Below are 20,140 nucleotides of genomic sequence, written 5' to 3'. Positions count from 1 at the left end.
ACCTTACACCAGCCAGAATGGCCATCATCAAAAAGTCTACAAACAGTAAGTGCTGGAGAGGGTGTGGAGAAAAAGGAACCCTAGTACACTGCTGGTGGGATTGTAAATTGGTGCAACCACTGTGGGAAACAGTACGGAGATTCCTCAGAAAACTAAACATAGAACTACCATTTGATCCAGTAATCCCACTCCTGGGCACCTACCCAGAGAAAACCATGACTCGCAAAGACACATGTACTCCAATGTTCACTGCAGCACTATTTACAATAGCCAAGACATGGAAACAACCTAAATGTCCATCGACAGAGGAGTGGATCAAGAAGATGTGGTACATATACACAATGGAATATTACTCAGCCATTAAAAGGAAGGAAATACCAGCATTTTTAGCAACATGGATAGACCTAGAAACTATCATGCTAAGTGAGGTCAGCCATACAATGAGGCACCAACATCCAATGCTTTCACTGACATGTGGAATCTGAAAAAAGGACACAATGAGCTTCTTTGCAGAACAGATACTGACTCACAGACTTTGAAAAACTTCTGGTCTCCGGAGGAGACAGTTTGGGGGGTGGGGGATGTGTTTGGGCTGTGGGATGAAAATCCTGTGAAATCAGATTGTTATGATCATTATACAACTACAGATGTGATAAATTCATTTGAGTAATAAAAAAGTAAAAAAAATAAATTAAAAGTATATAAATTGGAAGAAAAGAGGTAAAACTGTCGCTCTATGCAGATGACATGATACTATATATAGAAAACCCTAAGGACTGCACACAAAAACACTCAAACTGATAAATTCAGCAAAGTAGCAGGATACAGATTAACATTTAGAAATCAGTTGTATTTCTATATACTAAAAATGAAATGTTATAAAAGGAATATTAAAAAATACCTTTAAAATACCTTCCACCAAAAAAAAAAAGAGGAAAACTAGGAATGAACCTGACCAAGGAGATGAAAAACTTATATGCTGAAAACTACAAAACATTAATCAAAGAAATTAAAAAGGATTCAAAGAAAAGATCCCATGCTCTTGGATTGAAAGAATTATGTATGTTTTTTCTTTTTATGGTGGCACCTGTGGCATATGGAAGTTCCTGGGCTAGGGATTGAATTGGAGCTGCATCTTCGGTCTATGCCGCAGCCACTACAACACCAAATTGAAGCCGCATCTGCAAACTACACCATAGCTTATGGCAACACTGGATCCTTAACCCACTGATTGAGGCCAGGGATTGAACCCACATCCTCACAGAGATATTGTTGGGTCCTTATCCCACTGAACTATAAAGGGAACTCCAGAATTAGTATCGTTAAAATGGCCATACTACCCAAAGCAATTTACAGATTTAATGTGATCCTATCAAATTATCCATGACATTTTTCACAGAACTAGAAAAAATAATCCAAAAAATTATATGGGACTATAAAAGACCCAGAATTTCCAAAGCATTCCTGAGAAAGAAAAAAAAAAAAAAAGCAAGTGGTATAACTCTCCTAGACTTCACACAATATTACAAAACTACAGTCATCAAGGCAGTGTGGTATTAATTGGAAAACAGACATACGGAGCAATGGAACAGAACAGAGAGCTGAGAAATAAACTCAGACACCCACGGTCAGATAATCTTTTTGACAAGAATATAAAATATGAAAAAGACTGTCTCTTCAGCAAGTGGTGCTGGGAAAACTGGAGAGCTACATGTAAATCAATGAAACTAGAACACACCCTCACACCATGCACAAAAAATAAACTCAAAATGGCTTAAAGACTTAAAACATAAGACACCATAAAACTCCTAGAAGGCAAAATATTCTCTGATATAAGCCATACAAATGTTTTCTTAGGTCTTTCAAAACTATAACAGGGTACCACCTCACACAGGTCAGAATGGCTATCATTAGTAAGTCTATAATTAACAAGTGCTGGAGAGGATATGGAGAAAAGGGAACCTTCCTACACTGTGAGAATGTAAATTGGTGCAGCCACTATGGGGAATAGTTTGGAGGTTCCTCAGAAAACTAAATATAGAACTACCATATGATCCAGCAATCCCACTCCTGGGCATCTATCCAGACAAGACTGTAATTCATCAAGATACATGCACCCCATGTTCATTGCAGCACTATTCAAAATAGTCAGGAAGTGAAAACAACCTAAATGTCCAATGACAGAAAAATAAATCAAGAAGATGTGGTTCATTTATACGATGAACCACATTGTATAATTGCTAACATTGTGGAACATCAGCTACAAAAAAGAATGAAATGCAGTTCCTGTTATGGCTCAGCGGAAACGAATCTGACTAGCATCCATGAGGACACAGGTACAAACCCTGGCCTTGCTCAGTGGGTTAAGGATATGGTGTTGCCATGAGCTGTGGTACAGGTCACAGACATGGCCCAGATCTGGCATTGCTGTAGCTGTGGCATAAGCTGGCAGCTGTAGCTCCAATTGGACCCCTAGTCTGGGAACCCCCATATGCCACAGGGACAGCCCTAAAAAGACGAAAGACAAAAATTAAATAAATAAATAAATAAATAAATAAAATAAAATACGGCACAAATGAACCTATCTACAAAACAGAAACAGACTCACAGACATGGAGAATAGACTTGTGGTTGCCATGGGGGAGGGGAAGAGACTGGATGGACTGGGAGTTTGGGCTTGGTAAATGCAAATTATTACATTTAGAATAGATAAGCGATGAGATCCTGCTGTATAGCACAGAGAAATATACCCAATCTTCTGAGACAGACAATGGTGAAAAATACTTTTAAAATGTGTTTAAAGGAGTTCCCGAGGTGGCACAGTGGAAACGAATCCGACTAGGAACCATGAGGTTGTACGTTCGATCCCTGGCCTCGCTCAGTGGGTTAAGGATTCGGCGTTGCTGTGAGCTGTGGTGTAGGCCGGCAGCTGTGGCTCTGACTCAACCCCTAGCCTGGGAACCTCGATATGCGGCCCTAAAAGCAAAAAACAAAAAACAAAAAAAATAAAAATAAAATGTGTGTATATATGACCGAGTCACTTGGCTCTACAGCAGAAATTGGGACAACAGTGTAAATCAACTATAATTAAAAATAGTAAATTTTTTAAAAACTAAGCAAATGGCTGTATCTTTTAAAAGGAATATAACAAGTGTTGCCAAGTAGATGGAGAAAAAAATATAGTTTAAGTCTGAATCTCACCTCAAAAACCAAAACACTAGGCAAACACACTAATCAACAAAACCATTATTGCTTCCTACACAGAGAAATCTTAAGTTACCACGAGATGCAACATTTATGAAGTCATGATAAGTAAACATGCAATGTGAAAATAATGATCTAACCAAAACCGCTATGAGGGCCGTGAGGGGAAGGCTAGATGGGAAAGTGTGTCGCGAGAGCAAGGGTAGGAAAGGGATAAAGACTCGCGCTTCATCGTAAGAATCAGAGGATTGGGCAAAGTCTTGTTCAGAATATAAAATGGGAAAATTGCTAACACACATCCAAAGTCATAGACACTAAACATTCATTCCACTCACCTGGGAAAATATTTGGTGTGTTTTTCCAACGGGTCATCACCTTTCTCCCACTCCTCCAATCATCCTCCGCAGGAAAAACACTGCGGTGTCCTTGATACCTAGACGGAAGGAAGTTCCATCGGTGCCACTGGCCACGTGTATGTCAAATGACAGAGAAAAGTCCCTGGGGCTTTATGAGCAAAGCCCTACCTGCACTTTCTTTTTTTTTTTTTCCTTTTTTTGGACTGCACCTGTGGTATATATTGAGGCCCCCAGGCTCGGGGTCCAATCAGAGCTACAGCTGTCGGCCTACACCACCAACAGGATCCTACACACCAACGCGGGATCCCAGCCGCCTCTGTGACCTACACCACAGCTCGCAGCAACGCCAGATCCTCAACCCACTGAGCGAGGCCAGGGATCAAACCCACAACCTCATGGTTCCAGTCAGATTGGTTTCTGCTGCACCATGACGAGAACTCCTCCAGCAAAATATTTTAGAAAGTGATTTCAACTTACCTGTGAAGACAAAGCCAGCAGCTGAGAGCTCCCTTGGGGATGTTCCTTGGGCATAAAATGGCCAGTTCTGGAAGGATTCGAGTCTGGCCTTCTCTTCTTGGTACCTTGCTTTGTCATCCACCCTCAGCGTGTTCTCTGGGTTCTTTACTCTCATATCATACTTGGCAATGTTACCCTTATCTTTGCCCAAAAGAAACACACAGTCCAGATGGAACTTCTTGTGATCCTCCGTGAGGTGTCTGTAGAGTTTGGTACCAAAAAGGACGAAGCAACAGCAGAAGCACTGCACCCCAGATTTGATGCCTGTGAAATAAAACCCAGCTGCTGCCATCTCCTGGGGTGTCCACAAGCTATAGGACTCATAGGTGACAAAAGTCTTCAACCTTTTTGCTTCGCTACGCATTTGTGAATTAAAGGCCTTCTGCATTTTTTCTTGGTCTTTCTGCTCCTCTTCTATTATTTTGGCAAACTGAACCGCATCTATGTGTAGAAGGGCAGACATCTCCTGGAGCCAAGCATCAGCAAACGGCGAAATCTTCTCGTCAGGAGCTTGGGCGGCATTTTCTGCAAAGAGAAAGAAGAGGTTCATGAACATTGCCACCTGGTGTCCTAGTCCTGAGATTTCCTTCAGTCCTTTCATTCCTCCTGTTTTTGCTTCCGAGTAGTATTGATCTTCTCATCATTTAGCCCAATTCAAAGCCAATATGCCAGTAGGTCTGTGACAGCCAACATTCATCCTTCCCTCTCAACAGCAAGGTCACTTATGGAGTCCAATCAGTCGGAGGCCCCCTTTCACAGCATCAATCATCACTTACATTAAAGGCATCTATCATCATATAACCAGTTCATCTCTCATTTCAGGCATCAACAAGCTATTCCGTTTAACACCTACAGGTGGAGTTGGATACGTGCACCTGCCAAGGTTTGCGTTCTGTGCCCCACCTTAATCCAGCTCAGCGGATTTGGAATTGGCGCATCTACCCACATTTCTGCAAAAGTTACAGTGAACTGAAGATCTAAAGCCCGAGCATGCCCTTCATTTGGCAGCACCTAATGCCAGGAAAAGAGCTCCGTTGTCACCAGTATGCTCAGTCCACTTCAGCAGTGGTTCCCCGGGAAGCTCAAGCAGCTCGCCATGTTACTTAGCTTTTAGACTCAAAGCTCCTTCCCATCAGTTGTCCCTTTGTGCCCACCTCCCCCCACCAAGAGTCTCTTCGGGGTTATCAGGCAAGGGTCACATTCTGACCAAAAGAAACTTCCTCCCAACCCCCGTCGGCATCATGTTCCTTCCCTTTACCAAAGGGACTGGGCAGAACTTGGTGGGCTCGGCAGCCTGAGGCTCTCTCTTAGTTACTTCCATTTTTGTCACATCAGCCCAAACCATGAAACACGGAGAATGATTTAGAGCCACCGATGCCCAGCTGGCTGCTGAGGCCATCCTTGATCGCCCCACTATTCTTGGCTGACTTCTTTTCTGTCTAAACTTCTGTGTTAACCCATTTAGCTGCTTCCACTGGCTCTGGACCTACCCCTTTAAACTTCATGGCTGGTGGGGGAGGGCTAAATGGGGAATCTGGGATTACCAGATCCACACTACTATGTATGAAATAGATAAACGACCAAATGTCCATCAACAGATGATTGGATTCGGAAGAGGTGGTATATATACACAATGGAATACTACTCAGCCATAAAAAAGAATGATGACATAATGCCATTTGCAGCAACATGGATGGAACTAGAGAATCTCATACTGAGTGAAATGAGCCAGAAAGACAAATGCCATATGATATCACTTATAACTGGAATCTAATATCCAGCACAAATGAGCATCTCAGAAAAGAAAATCATGGACTTGGAGAAGAGAATGTGACTGCCTGATGGGAAGGGGAGGGAGTGGGAGGGATCGGGAGCTTGGGCTTATCAGACACAATTTAGAATAGATTTACAAGGAGATCCTGCTGAATAGCATTGAGAACTTTGTCTAGATACTCATGTTGCAACAGAAGAAAGGCTGGGGGAAAAAATGTAATTGTAATGTATACATGTAAGGATAACCTGACCCCCTTGCTGTACAGTGGGAAAATAAAAAAAATAAAAAATAAATTAAAAAAAAGAAATAGATAAACGAGGGAGCTCTCTTGTGGCACAGTAGGTTAAGGATTGGGCACTGTCACTGCAGTGGCTTGGGCCACTGCCATGGCGTGGGTTCAGTCCCCAGCCTGGGAACTTCCACATGCTGTGGGCGTAACCAATAAGAAAATAAAGGAGATAAACAACAAGAACCCACTGTGTGGCACACAAGATGATATTCAACATTTTGTATTAACCTATAATAGAAAAGAGTCCAAATATATATTTATACATATAAAACTGAACCACTTTGCTATACCCCTCAAGTACTGTAAATCAACTAAACTTCAATTTAAAAGAAACAAATAGCAAATAAATTCCATTGCTGTGCTTTTCCTCCCATGAATAGTTCTAATACCAGAGTGAATTCAAACCAGGCAGTCAGCCTGGCATCACTCAATGCTTCTAGATCTTTCTCCATTTTTCATCTTTTCTTCTTCCAAAGCCTGAGCCAGCATTGAAATTATTAAGTCAAAACCTGTTCCCATTATCCCATTTGCAGTGCTGCCTTTAGCAAGTACACGGAGTGGAATAATTGAAAAACTTACAAGCGTCTAAATAGCATACTTACTACAGACTTTAATAAAGGTAAAGAATAAGATACAAAAATAAAACCAAAAAAATCCAGGCCAACATCAGAGACGTCTCAGACTCCGGGCCCAGTGTCTAGAAGCCTTCATCTATCATATAGGACGTTTTAGGTAAGGAACCACTTAGCCTTGTGCCAGGCACCTTGGTCTCAGGGAAACCACACTCACCTGAGGAGGCGTCTTTGATGTCGCTCTGGTCACATGGCCCAAACTAGGATGCCTAACCAGTCTCAAAAACAGAAACAAGCAGATATAGGCTGCCCCCAGCTGTGTCTCAGACCCTGGCACAGGGCTGCATTCATCACTAGTGAATTAGGACATTTCATTTAGATTTGGCCAACAGGTAACACCATGGCTCCAGGGCTCCCTGTAGATAATTGAGCACAAGGTGGCAACAGATCAGCTGAAATCCGCCCTACACCTCCGCAGCAAAGTTCAGTGGGTTTGGTGGGTTTTTTTTTGTTTGTTTTTTTTTTTTTTTTTTTTTTTTGCTTTACTTTTTACGGCCACACCTGCGGCATATGGAGATTCCCATGCTAAGGGTCAAATCAGAGCTACAGCTGCTGGCCTACACCACAGCCACAGCCACGCAGGATCTGAGCTGTGTCTGTGACGTACACCACAGCTCACAGCAACGCCGGATCCTTAGCCCACTGAGCAAGGCCAGGGATTGAACCTACGTCCTCATGAATCCTAGCTGGGTTTGTTAACCACTGAGCCATGAAGTGAACTCCTCAGTGGTCAGTTTTGCTTTCCCCGGGGCCCCTTCTGGGCAGCAGAGAAGACAAGACTCCAAGGTCCTTTTCAGGTTTCAGGCTCTTTGACTCCAAGTCCTAAGGGTACCAGCGAGGCTGCTGGGTCCTGGAAAGGATTTAAACCCAAGTCTGTGTAACTCTAGTGCCTGCCCTCCTGCCTCCAAAGAGAGGGAAAAACTGAGAGAAATAAAAGGGCTGGAAGTTTAGGTGTGGAAGAAAAGCAGTTTGGCCACAGATGGTCATTTACTTACCTCGAGGTTTTCCAGAGTCCCAGTCAACTGGAACGAGAATTTGTGGCATGACTCCAAATGCTCTCTTTGTCCTTTAATTTTAGGGAAGGTGAGAACACATTTGAGGAACTAAAACTCAAAACAAGTTGCTGTTCGCTGCAGAATCACCAGTACATGTCCAGGGTGCTGAGTCAGCAGGGCTTAGGGAGAACCCAAATGGTCTAACCAAATTTACCAAGTCTCACGATAGGAAGTATTTTATTCTAAATGGTTTGACTGGTTCCTATTTTTGGTGCTAATATAAGCCTTATTTCTTTGGCAGCAGTTTCCTTCTTTGGGGTGTCTTTTAGGATTTCCTTTTATCTGTGGGTTATAAAATTTCAACGTCACTGTGTCTTGATGTGGGTCTTTCTACGTTGATTGTACACAGTGGACTTTTTCAAGCTGAACACGTGGGCCTCCCAGTAGTGCCGGAAAATTAGCTTCTGCGGTTTTGGTCATTTCGCACCGTCTGCTCTTCTCTGTTCATTCTTTCTGGTATTCCCATTATTCATATGGGAATTCAATTTATCACCAAAATTCTTATCTTTTTTTTCCCCCTCAGTGCTTTCGCTCTCCTTTCTGGGAGATGTCCTCTTCGTTATCTTCCAACTTCCCAAAAGTAATTCTTAAGATCAGTAAATTATACTTTCAATTTCCCACAGCTCTTTCTTGTTCTCTATTTCTTATATCCATGAGATTTAATTTTTTAAGCCCAGGCCATCTTTTTGAATCCCTCCTATGATACTGTCAAATGACAAAATTAACTTAGTGTGTTTGCCGTCCTTGAGTCAAGAGAAAACAACCCATAAACTGGAGGAGTAAGATGCTGCTCCAGAGGGATAGGGGGTGGGGTGGGGCACGAGCAGGCTTTATAGAGAAGGGGCCTGATTGGCTAGGAGATCGGGGGTTTCAGGGAAAGGCTAGCAGGTCCTGTTTTCTAGGGTCAGGCAAACTAGCTAAAGCTGAGTTGGGGGATTGTGATTGGTGTATATTTGGTTTCCTTGACAGGTGTTCCCCATAAGTGCAACCTGACTTAGGTTTAGAATTGTGACTTGGCTCAGGCCATGAAGGTGGCCCCCCTTTTGTGGGTCCCCATAGGCAATTAACTTTATCGGTACTAATCTGATAAAGTTCCTCTGTCTCCTGAGTATCTGTTTCCTCCAAGGCTAATTTCTGTTTACCTTGTGTTTATTTTTCACATCACCAGCTTTCCTCAAATGTGTATTGACCCTTGGTTTTCAGTAGGGGATTAGCCAATTTAAAAACTGATGGATCAAAATTATGGTTAAAAAGTCTGATTAAAAGCCACACAAGTGTGACCTGAACTGAAGCCCTTTTACTTTATGGAGAACATACTGGGGAGTCAAGATTTACCCTGGAGAAGCCCTAAATGTCAGAGAAACAGCTCAGAAAATGATTTCAAGTTAGCTCTAAAAACAGAGCTAGCAGTCAAAAGCTCACTTGGGGGTGTTCCTTGAGCATAAAATGGCTAGTTCTTGAAAGATTCTTTGTTTTGAGGTGCCCAGGGCCCACACTATCTCCTCTAAGTCAGCTGAAACAGTTTATTCCATTTTTATTTTTTATTATAATGATTATTATTATTTTTGCTTCTTAGGGCCACACCTGAGGCATATGGAGGTTCCCAGGCTAGGGGTCAAATTGGAGCTGTAGCTGCTGGCCTACACCACAGACACCACAACATAGGATCCAAGCTGTGTCTTTGACCTATGACACAGCTCATGGCAATGCTGGGTCCTTAACCCACTGAGTGAGGCCAGGGATAGAACCTGCGTGCTTATGGATACTAGTCAGATTCGTTTCCACTGAGCCAAGACAGGAACTCCTCCTTTTTTCAAGAAAAGATCCTTTTTTTTTTTGCCTCAGGATTAACACCTGTGTATTAACTAATCTGACAGTGGGGTAGAGGAAGCTGACTGTCTCATGCAGAGACTTTGTCAGTCCCTTGATTTTCAGCCCTCCTGTCGTTCCTGCACTCCTTCTTACTGGGCCTTCTGAGTCCAGCTGCTCCAGGGTTCTTTATAAGGTACAGAGTCTCCCAGGGGTTACATGTGTTTTCAGGCTGTGGGGTCCTTTGGCCTCTTTCATTGGTTACTACCATTCCATTTGAGTTTCCACCTTCCAAAAATTTAAAATAACTGTGGGCTGATGGCCCCTCCTGATTTCTTAATTTTTCTGGGTTTATAGTTTCAAAACTCATTTCAAATATCATGTAATTATTACCAATAATAATAACTAAAATTTGCTCATGGGCTACTCCTTGCCTGGCACAGCTCTAAGCACTTTAGATGTGTCTATTTAATCCCTTTAACAGTCTAAAGGAAGTAGGTATTATTATTATTATTACAGCCGCACCCTTGGCATATGGAAGTTCCCGAGTTAGGGATTAAATCTGACCTACATCCCAGCTGCAGCAACCCCTGATCCTTTAACCAAAGGCCCAGGGCCAGGGATCAAACAGTGCCTCCTCAGCAACCTGAGTCACTGCAGTCAAATTCTTAACTCACTGTGCTCACAGTGGGAGCTCCCAAAGTAGGTATTATCTCCATTTTGCAGATGAGGAAACGCAGGCACATAAGGGTTCAGATGACCAAATGGTTTGGCAACAGCATCCACTGTGTTCTGCTGCCATAAAGCTAGACCTTGAGGAAAGGCAAACCCAGGTGTCCCAGAAAGCTCATGCCCTCCCCCTTTGATTGGATGGCCAGTTGCTGAGTTAGCAAGGCTTCTAGCTGTAACCTTGTGAATGCCGCTGGTCAAGCTCTGATCCAACAAGGGCATTTACCCAGCCAAGAAGCAGCCATTTTTAAGTAGATGAACCCTCCTAATTTTTGTATTAACACATATTACAGGGACAGTGTCTCTTTGGAGCACTTTCCATGGTACATCCTGCTGTTCTTGGACCAGTAATTCTTTATCCTTTATATATTTTGGATACCAGTCCTTTGTTAGATGTTTGCATTGCAAACATATTCTCTCAGTTTATGAACTGTCTTTTTTTGGTGGTTGTGGTTGTTTTGGCCATGATTTACAGCGGCTTGATATGGGATCTCAGTTTCCAGACCAGGGATCAGATCTGGAACTGCAGCAGTGAAGGCCCTGAATTCTAACCACTGGGGAACTGAGAAATTAGACCATCAGGGAACTCACTTTTTGTTTTCCTTTTTTTCCGCTTTTTAGAGCTGCACCTTTGGCATATGAAAGTTCCCAGGCTAGAGGTTGAATTGGAGCTACAGCTGCTGGATCTGAGCCACGTCTGCAACCTACACCACAGCTCACAGCAATGCTGGATCCTTAACCCACTGAGCGAGGCAAGGGACGGAACCCACATCCTCATGGATACTAGTGAGGTTTGCTACAGCTGAGCCACAATGGGAAATCCATTTTTTTTTTTTTTGTCTTTTTTTTAGGGCCACAAGTTTCCCAGGCCAGGGGTCGAATCAGAGCTGTAGTCACTGGCCTACACCACAGCCACAGCAATGGGGGATCCAACCCAAGTCTTCGACCTACCCCACAGCTCACGGCAACCTGGATCCTTAACCTACTGATTGAGAACAGGGATTGAACCTGCGTCCTCACAGACGCTAGTCAGATTTGTTTCTGCTGAGCCACAATGGGAATTTCAGTTATAGTTTTTGTGTCCTAAGAAATCATCGCCTACTTTATTTATTTTTTGCTTTTTAGGGCTGCACCCACAGCACATGGAAGTTCCCAGGCTAGGGGTCGAATGCTAGGGGTCTAATCGGGGCTATAGCTGCCAGCCTACGCGACAGCCATAGCAACGAGGGATCCAAGCCGAGTCTGTGACCTACACCACAGCTCATGGCAACACCAGATCCTTAACCCACTGAGCAAGGCCAGGGATCGAACCTGCAACCTCATGGATCCTAGTCGGGTTCGTTAACCGCTGAGCCACGAAGGGAACTCCTCATTGCCTACTCTTAAGTTGTGAAGATGTTTGATTGTACAATACCAACTGCTGGTTAAGGATATGTAGAGCAACTGGGACCCTCATATGTGGCTTGTAGGAGGGTAAAATGGTGCAATTCTCTGCAAAAACAGCTTGGCAGTGTCATGTAAAGTTAAATAATCACTTGCCATTCCACCTAGCAATTCCATTTCTATGTATTTATCCAAGAAAAATGAAAACACATGAACACACAAAGACTTATACAGAAGTATTCATAGTTGCTTTATTCATAATAACCAAAAAACCCAGAAACCACTTCAGTGCTAGCTTTGTCCTTTAATGGGAAGCTGTGAGAACACATTTGAGGAACTAATATTCAAAACAAATTGCAGTTGAGAAATTCCCATTGGGAATATACAAAGGATAAAAAAGTTTATCCATGCAATGGAATGCTAGTAAGTAGTAAAAAAGAACAAACTACATACACAACACAGACGAATCTTAAAATCATGCTAAGCAAGAGAAGCCATAGATAATGTGTGATTCAATTTTTAAGAAACTTTAACAGACAAAACTAATCTACAGTGATAGAAAGCAGATGGGTGGTATCTGGTGCTAGCTCTGGTGGTACTGACTGTGACGGGGCCTGCTGGGCAAGACGAAAGTGTTCTCTCCTGACTGGCTGTCACTGCATGTGTGCATTTGTCAGAAGGCATCAAACTGCCTACTTAAAATGGGAGCATTTTATTATGTTAATTATAACTCAAATTTAATTTTTAAAGAATTCTAACTATACAAATACATTAATGTTTAAAGAGAATGTAAAGAAATGAAAAAGCAATTCCATGTTTGGAATTTGTTTTCTGTAAAGCTACCTGAGTTCATTTTAAGTCCATTATTAAAAACCAGGACCTGTTTTTAAGTCACCTATGTACCTCCGTAATATTAGAGGCAGTGGTTCTCATACTTTAGCATTTATCACAGTCTCCTGGAGGACTTGTTAAAGCACATTTCTAGGCTTACCCCCACAGTCTCGATTCAATAGGTCTGTGATGGGGCCCAAGAATTTGCATTTCTAACGAGTTCCAGGGTGAAACTGCTGATTGTTCTGGTCCAGACACCACGTTAGAATCACTGATTACAGAGATCCCTAAAAGATCTCTCTTCCTCCAAAGCCTCCATTCTGAATACCTAAAATATCAACAGAATTATCCCCTAAGAGGAGTATATTCCAGAAAAGCCTGACACCTAAAAATTAAAAGATTATTTGTTCTAATAAAAAATAGAGAAGAGACACACTAGGCCAAAGTTTGTTAATTGGTGGACTACAGGCACCTTTAATCATTTAACCCGTGTGGTTTTTAAAAATCAACAGAGTTCTTCTGTAGTGCAGCAGGTTAAGCATCTGGTAGTATCACTGCTATGGCGTGGGTTCAATCCCTGGCCCAGGAGCTCCACATGCCATGGGTGTGGCCAAAACAAACAAAAAACAGGACAATCCACTTAAAAATTCATTTTTTCATTCCTCTTTAAATATCAAAATATACGGCCTGAGGGAAACTACATTCCCAGGAAGAAAAAAATAGGCTAGGGCTGAGTAATAGTTACCTCCTTTGAAAAACCTTTTTTCTTTTGGACTAGGTCACACATGCATGTGTATAAAATTCAGAAGGTACAAAAGGGTGTACGGTGAAAACTCTCTTCTATTCCTGAGTCCAGCATCTAGAGGCTGCCTCTTTTAGATGGAACCAGTGCTTTCCAGATGCTGCCACTTGGTGTTAACCTGGCCCCTTTTCGTGTATTTGCACGACCTGCTTGGCCCCCTCAGGCACCTGAGTTTGGACCCAAGCCCATGTTACAGCCCCTCTTCTACATTCCACTGCACTTGGCACATCACTAGCACTTTCCCACTGACTTCTCTACAGGGCCGCCTCTTAGGCGGGGAGGGTGGCAGAGCCATGAGGTTAGAATGTTTGGGTCCTGTCTTGGCGTCTACATCCCAATGCCTAGGGTCTTGTCAGACAAACAGCACATGTACAAGGCTTGTTGAGAGAATTAATGAATAAAGGGACAAACTGTATTACTCCAGGGCCCTGGCCTGAAGTGGGACTCAAATAACCATTCAGTCAGGTGGAATTAAGAATTTAAATCTCATAAGGATCCCATTGGTGTCCCCAGTCCACCTTGTAACAGGTCTCCCCAGAACGGAATTAGAGAAGGCAGAAAGAAAATAATAACTCTTCTCTTCTTACAGAAGTGGACCCCAAAGGATGCTCCCGAGGCCACTTCCCAGAAGCATGGCAATCTCTACGCCCTGTCCTTCCTTACTATAGGCCCCAGGAACTCAAACTTCCTACCCTTTCTCCTAAACTCCGCCACCCACTAAAGACTGTGGGATCCTACTGCCCCACTCCCCAAGGCTGTACCCTTTCTTTCTCCTCACTCAGGGAAATCACTTCACATATGACTCTGTTGATCATTACAGAGATTCAGACACCTGAACGCCGATAAGACCACAAACACAAGGAATTTCACGAGGTATTGGGAAACCTTACAAAATGCTTACAGTTCTTCTTCCCCACCGCCCTTCCAAGCAGCAGAGGCCCTGTTTTTCCCTTATTGTATCCATGTATGTTAGTGCTTTGATTATGACATATACTCAGATATACAGTCAGATATACACGTGCTCCTAAATATAGGACGTGCATGGTTTTTTGGTGGGTTTTTTTTGGTCTTTTTGCCTTTTCTAGGGTCACTCCTGCTGTATATGGAGGTTCCCAGGCTAGGGTCTAATCAGCCGTAGCCACTGGCCTACGCCAGATCCACAGCAACGCAGGATCCAAGCCGCATCTGTAGCCTACACCACAGCTCACGGCAACACCAGATCCTTAACCCACTGAGCAAGGCCAGGGATCGAACCCGCAACCTCATGGTTCCTAGCCGGATTCATTAACCACTGCACCACGACGGGAACTCCAGGACATGCATGCTTTTAATCGAATTATTTCTCTTCTTCAGCCTCCAAATAGTATTGCCATCTTCCTCTTGTGTGGATGTCGATATGTTTAAGGGGAGAAACAAGGTCACAACAAAATAGAAACAGTGCACATACTGCCACATATACATGGAAATGTATTGTTTACATCATTACCCAAATAAATGAAAAAGAAATTTCATAACAGTTCCCCTCCAACCTCCAGCTCTGTATCTGCTACATTATTTGATGAACATGTTTGCTTTCAGGCCCTCAACTAACAGCTCACATTGGCTACATTACTTTCATCTGCTTCACCACAGCTTCCCAGGAGTCTATAAATTTTATTATTTTTGAATACATAATTCATTTACAGGGCCCCAAAATTTAAGCTACATAAAAATATTAAACAACATTTCTTACTCCCATCCACTCTGCTCTACACCCCCAACCCAGGCAACCACTGTTAGTGTCTTCCTCCATGGTTGTTTTGTTTTGTTGGCTGTGCCTGCGGAAGTTCCCAAGCCAGGGATCAAACTTATGCCACAGCAGTAACAATGCCAGATCTTTAATTTGCTGAGCCAACAGGGAACTCCCAGCGATTCATTTTTTAAGACAGATTTTTTTTTTTGCTATTCAGGGCCACACCCTCAGCATATGGAGGTTCCCGGGCTAGGGGTCTAATTGGAGCTGTAGCTGCTGGCCTACGCCACAGGCGCAGCCACGCAGGATCCAAGCCGTGTCTGTGACCTACACCACAGCTCATGGCAATGCTGGCTCCTTAACCCACTGAGCGAGGCCAGGGATCAAACTGGTATCCTCACGGATTCTAGTTGGATTTGTTACCACTGAGCCATGACGGGAACTCTGAACACTAGTATATTCTGAAGGATGTACCTCAGGTAGAAGGAAAATGACCCTAAACATATTTGAGACATAAGAAATTAAGAGCCATGAAGTAAATATATGATTAAATCTTAATAAACAGTGACTGATTAAAATGAATATTAATGACTTGTGAAATAGAAATTAAATATACAACTATATATATAAGTGAGGAGGTAGGTAAAGGAGGTTAAATGTTTGATCTGTGGGGAGGGTAAAGGTACATGTTAAATTTATTCATTTATTTAGTCTTTTTAGGGCTGCACCTGTAGCATATAGAAATTCCCAGACCTGGGGTCAAATCAGAGCTGCAGCTGCCAGCCACGGCCAGAGCCACAGCCACGCCAGATCTAAGCCACATCTGCAACCTACGCCTCAGCTTGCAGCAATGCTGGTTCCTTTAACCCACTGATCAAGGCCAGGGATTGAACCCGAATCCTCATGGATACCAGTTGGGTTCTTAACGTGCTGAGCCACAATAGGATCTCCCAGTTAACTTTATATTTTGCTGTTATGAAGGAGTACTGGAAACGATGCCAGCCACCTCAGATTCCCTTGGCCACTTCCTTCTTTCCAAGGTGTTGCCTGCCTCCTCCTCTGCACTGCTGCTGCCTTTGCCCAGCTTCTGGAGCTGGCTGGAGTCCAAATCGAGACACCCTAAGTCTATCTGACCTTCCGGAACTGGCTGTAATGCTACACTGCTGAGCCTGAGATCTGGCTCTTGAGCAGTTACCTAAGAACCAGATGACATAGACGTACGTGCCAAACCTTGGCCAATGGGAAATGTGAGCTGGAGGAAGTTACAAAATTGCATCGACCCCCCTTCTCCCTTGGATGGACTGCACAGCGGGGCAGCTTCTCCTTATAAACCTTCTAGAGAAGTCCCATACTCTGTGTGAACACACATGCTGGGAGACTCCTGTGGCTCTTCACAGCTTGTCATCAAGCTTAGCCACTGTGGTAACATACTGTTTTTCTTTGCCTTCCCTTCCCTTCCTCACCTTTACTTCCCCAGATCTGCACCTCCTAAATAAAGTAACAATACTTCCACCTTTGCTTCAAGTTCTACTTTCTAGAGAACCCAAGTTAAGGAATTATGTGTATTGTAATTTCTAGGATAACCACTAAAAGAATAAAAATAGAGCACACCATTTCCAAACTAGTTTAGGAAAACACAGGATGGTAGAAAACAAGAAATCTTAAAAAAAAAAAAAAAAAAAAAAAGGTAAGAAGGAAGAGAAAAATGATAATGGAATAGTTGAAACAAATATATCAGTAGCCACAGGTGCAGCCCTAAAAAGCAAAAAAAAAAAAACCACAAAAAACAACATACATATATATCTCTATATATCTCAGTAGGAACATTAAATATAAATGGAGTAAATGCTTCAGTTAAAAGACTAAGATGGTCAGGCAAAATAAAAAGGACTATGGAGGGAAATGTATGCAATAAAAGTATTTAAGGAGTTCCGTGGCATAGTGGAAACAAATCTGACTAGGAACCATGAGGTTGTGGGTTCGATCTCTGGCCTCGTTCAGTGGGTTAAGGATCTGGCATTGCCATGAGCTGTAGTGTGGGTAGCAGACTCGGCTCAGATCCTGCATTACTGTGGCTGTGGTGTAGGCCGGCAGCTGTAGCTCTGGTTAGACCCCTAGCCTGGGAACCTCCTTATGCCATGGGTGTAGCCCTAAAAAGCAAAAAAAAAAAAAAAAAAAAATTTTAAGTATTTAAAATAAATCAAATTTTCATAATGAATTTTAAATATTGAGGAGTTTTCTGATCAGTGCAACTCAGAAAGACAAACCATTCAGAAAGATCTCTGACGTTAAATTGTTTCATTACTGTAGTATTTTGTGGTGTTCCAGAGGGAAATTAAAGGCCAGAACTAATGGTATTTTTAGATACCTAGATCACCATTTTTATCTCTGTAATCTTAAGCCAGAATTCTCTCTATAATATTGAGAAAGGAAAGTCCTCCTTAATAAGCCTAACTACAAATAAAACCCAAAATTGTCAAGAGAATATCCCTTCTATTTATGATAGTGTAGCTACGTCTCTAATATATTTTGAAGTAACTTTTCAAGAGATGCCCACTCATGACCTTTCTTTTAATTCAAGTAGGAGGAAACAGAATACTCTGATATATTAATGGCATCTCCTGCAAGCCACTGATACCCCTGTTGACAGAGCAGAAGGAAGAAAGCAGTCGCCTGGTTTTCTGGAGCTGAAATCTATCTACTCAGAAAGAATCATTTGTGTCTAGGCACAGGCAGTAGGACTCTTGTGAGAAAGATCTGTACTTTGATCAAATTATGTCTTTGTGTGTGCACACATGTGTTGTTAAAAATGCCTGTTCCTGGGCTCCCTCCTAGACTTGCTGAACAGACTCCCTGGGACAGGACTATGTTGTCTTTACTGATAACGTTCAGTAGAATTGTAATTAATACAATCATGAATATCAGAGTGAAACTCAATCGAGAGTGACTAAAGTCTGCAGACTTAAATACATTTCCCTTTGCTGTGGAAACCTGATTTACTCTCAAAAGGAAATCCCCTAAAAAGGGTTCTGCCTATAATGGTACATCTTCGTGAACATGAAACACAGACCTCATTATACATTCTCACCTACATTTTTCTGATGACCCAGGGTAGGAAAGTTGACAACGATTAAGTTAAGCAGTCCCTTGGAGTTCCCATCTGGCTCAGTGGTTAATGAATCCGACTAGGAACCATGAGGTTGCGGGTTCGATCCCTGGCCTTGCTCGGTGGGTTAAAGATCCAGCGTTGCCATGAGCTGTGTGGGTTGCAGACGCGGCTTGGATCCCGAGTTGCTGTGGCTGTGGCATAGGCCGGCGGCTACAGCTCCGATTGGACCCCTGGCCTGGGAACCTCCATATGCCGTGGGAGTGGCCCTAGAAGTGGCAAAAAAGACAAAAAAAAAAAAAAAAAAAGTTAAGCAGTCCCTAAGTATGAACCTGAGTGAGGCTAACAAGGATAGTTCATTAGCCAGAAATATAAGGTAAACCAGTCTCAGACAGCAAACCACCAAAATGGTGGTATTAGATATACTCCATTAAGTAAGCAGTTTACCAGTCATTACAGAGGAAGGTTTAAAGCAATAGGTTTCTTACATCAGATTTTCCTTTCAAAATGTTCTTCATATTTTCATTGGAGTTTCTTCTGAAGAATTATTTTATTTACAGTTACAAATTTATTTTTAATACATACAAAGTCTACTATATGCCGCAGTCAAATACCTGAAGGAGCTGGAATCTTATGAATACAGCCAGGACAACAATGGAGAGAGTCATGAACAAAAACGTCACAGTCCACACAGAAAACATGCTGGCACACACTGCAAATATAGACCTGCAGTGAGAAGAAGAAACATAAATTTAAAAAACAGTTTAGGTACAGCCTAGCTAGAAGACATTCGAGTGGGTTAAAGGATCCAGCCTTGCCACAGCTGTGGCACAGGTCACAGCTATAGCTCATATCTGATCGCTGGCCCAGAAATTCCATATGCCAAGGGCTAAAAAAGAAAAAAAAGGGAGAATAAAAAAAACAACAACAAAAAAAAACAAAAACATTAAATCTCACAGAGCATAAAAGATGATTTTTTTTTGATGTGTTCTTAAAAAACTGTCAAATGACTCAAAAAGTGGTTGTGGTGAGGATAAAGCTACTGATGTTCAAGAGATACACAGCACTTACTAAAACTGATTTATGAAATGTGAAAGCAGAATAAACAAGCAATCCTTCCAACTAATATTTTATTTTATTTTTATTTATTTATATTTTCGGCCACATCCATGGCAGGTGGAACTTCCTTGGGCAGGGACTGAACCCGCACCACAGGTGTACCCTGTGCCACAGCTGTAGCAATGTCAGAGCTGTGCCACAAAGGAACTTCCCCAAATAATATTTTAAACGGTTTATAAAGTATAGTTTTAAATATGGAAATGTTCTAAAATTAGGTTGTGATGATGGTTGTACAACTATAAATATAATAAAATTCATTGAATTAAAAATATAAAATAAATATGGACATGTAACTAAATTAACAAAAAATTAAAACTAGATAGTGATCCATGTTATTAGCAACTTTAAGTTAATATAGTCTCCTTTTTTTTTTTTTGTCTTTTTTAGGGCTGCACCCACAGCATATGGAAGTTCCTAGGCTAGGGGCCAAACCAAGCTGCAGCTGCTGGCCTACACCACAGCCACAGTAATGCAGGGGTCCTTAACCCACTGAGAAAGGCCAGGGATCGAACCTGCATCCTCATGGATATTAGTATGGGTCATTACTGCTGAGTCACAACAGGGACTCCCAAGTTAATATATTCAAATTGACCTCCTTCAAATTTTCAAATAATATTTTCTCAATGGCACAATAGGGGAATAACTTTTGGTCTGTTTCTACTTTAAATGGTAACTTCAAAATGAGTTACAATACAGCCTAAAGTACACTATGGAGAAAAAAATTTTTTTTTTTTTTTTTTTGTCTTTTTGCTATTTCTTGGGCCGCTCCCGTGGCATATGGAGGTTCCCAGGCTAGGGGTCGA

General features: G+C 42.3%; 1 protein-coding gene across 3 annotated transcripts in view; it reads right to left on the bottom strand.

Annotated features, from left to right (window-relative positions):
- The window catches only part of GTF2H2 (general transcription factor IIH subunit 2), a 42,912-nt gene that overhangs the window by 489 nt on the left and 22,283 nt on the right, over positions 1–20,140 (bottom strand). Inside the window, exons 16-18 of one of the 3 annotated variants that reach the window (XM_013984847.2) lie at positions 18,833–18,944; positions 4,038–4,601; positions 3,540–3,637 (exon numbers count right to left, since the gene is read on the bottom strand). In XM_013984847.2, coding sequence (XP_013840301.1) covers positions 3,576–3,637; positions 4,038–4,601; positions 18,833–18,944 — 738 coding nt within the window. In that variant the 3' untranslated portion in view covers positions 3,540–3,575. 3 annotated transcript variants of the gene reach the window in all.

This window comes from Sus scrofa, chromosome 16 (genome assembly GCF_000003025.6).
Source record: "Sus scrofa isolate TJ Tabasco breed Duroc chromosome 16, Sscrofa11.1, whole genome shotgun sequence".
NCBI classification, from domain to species: Eukaryota; Metazoa; Chordata; class Mammalia; order Artiodactyla; family Suidae; genus Sus; species Sus scrofa.
Note: the sequence above shows the minus strand (reverse complement) of the source record. Positions and strands in the feature narration are given on the sequence as shown.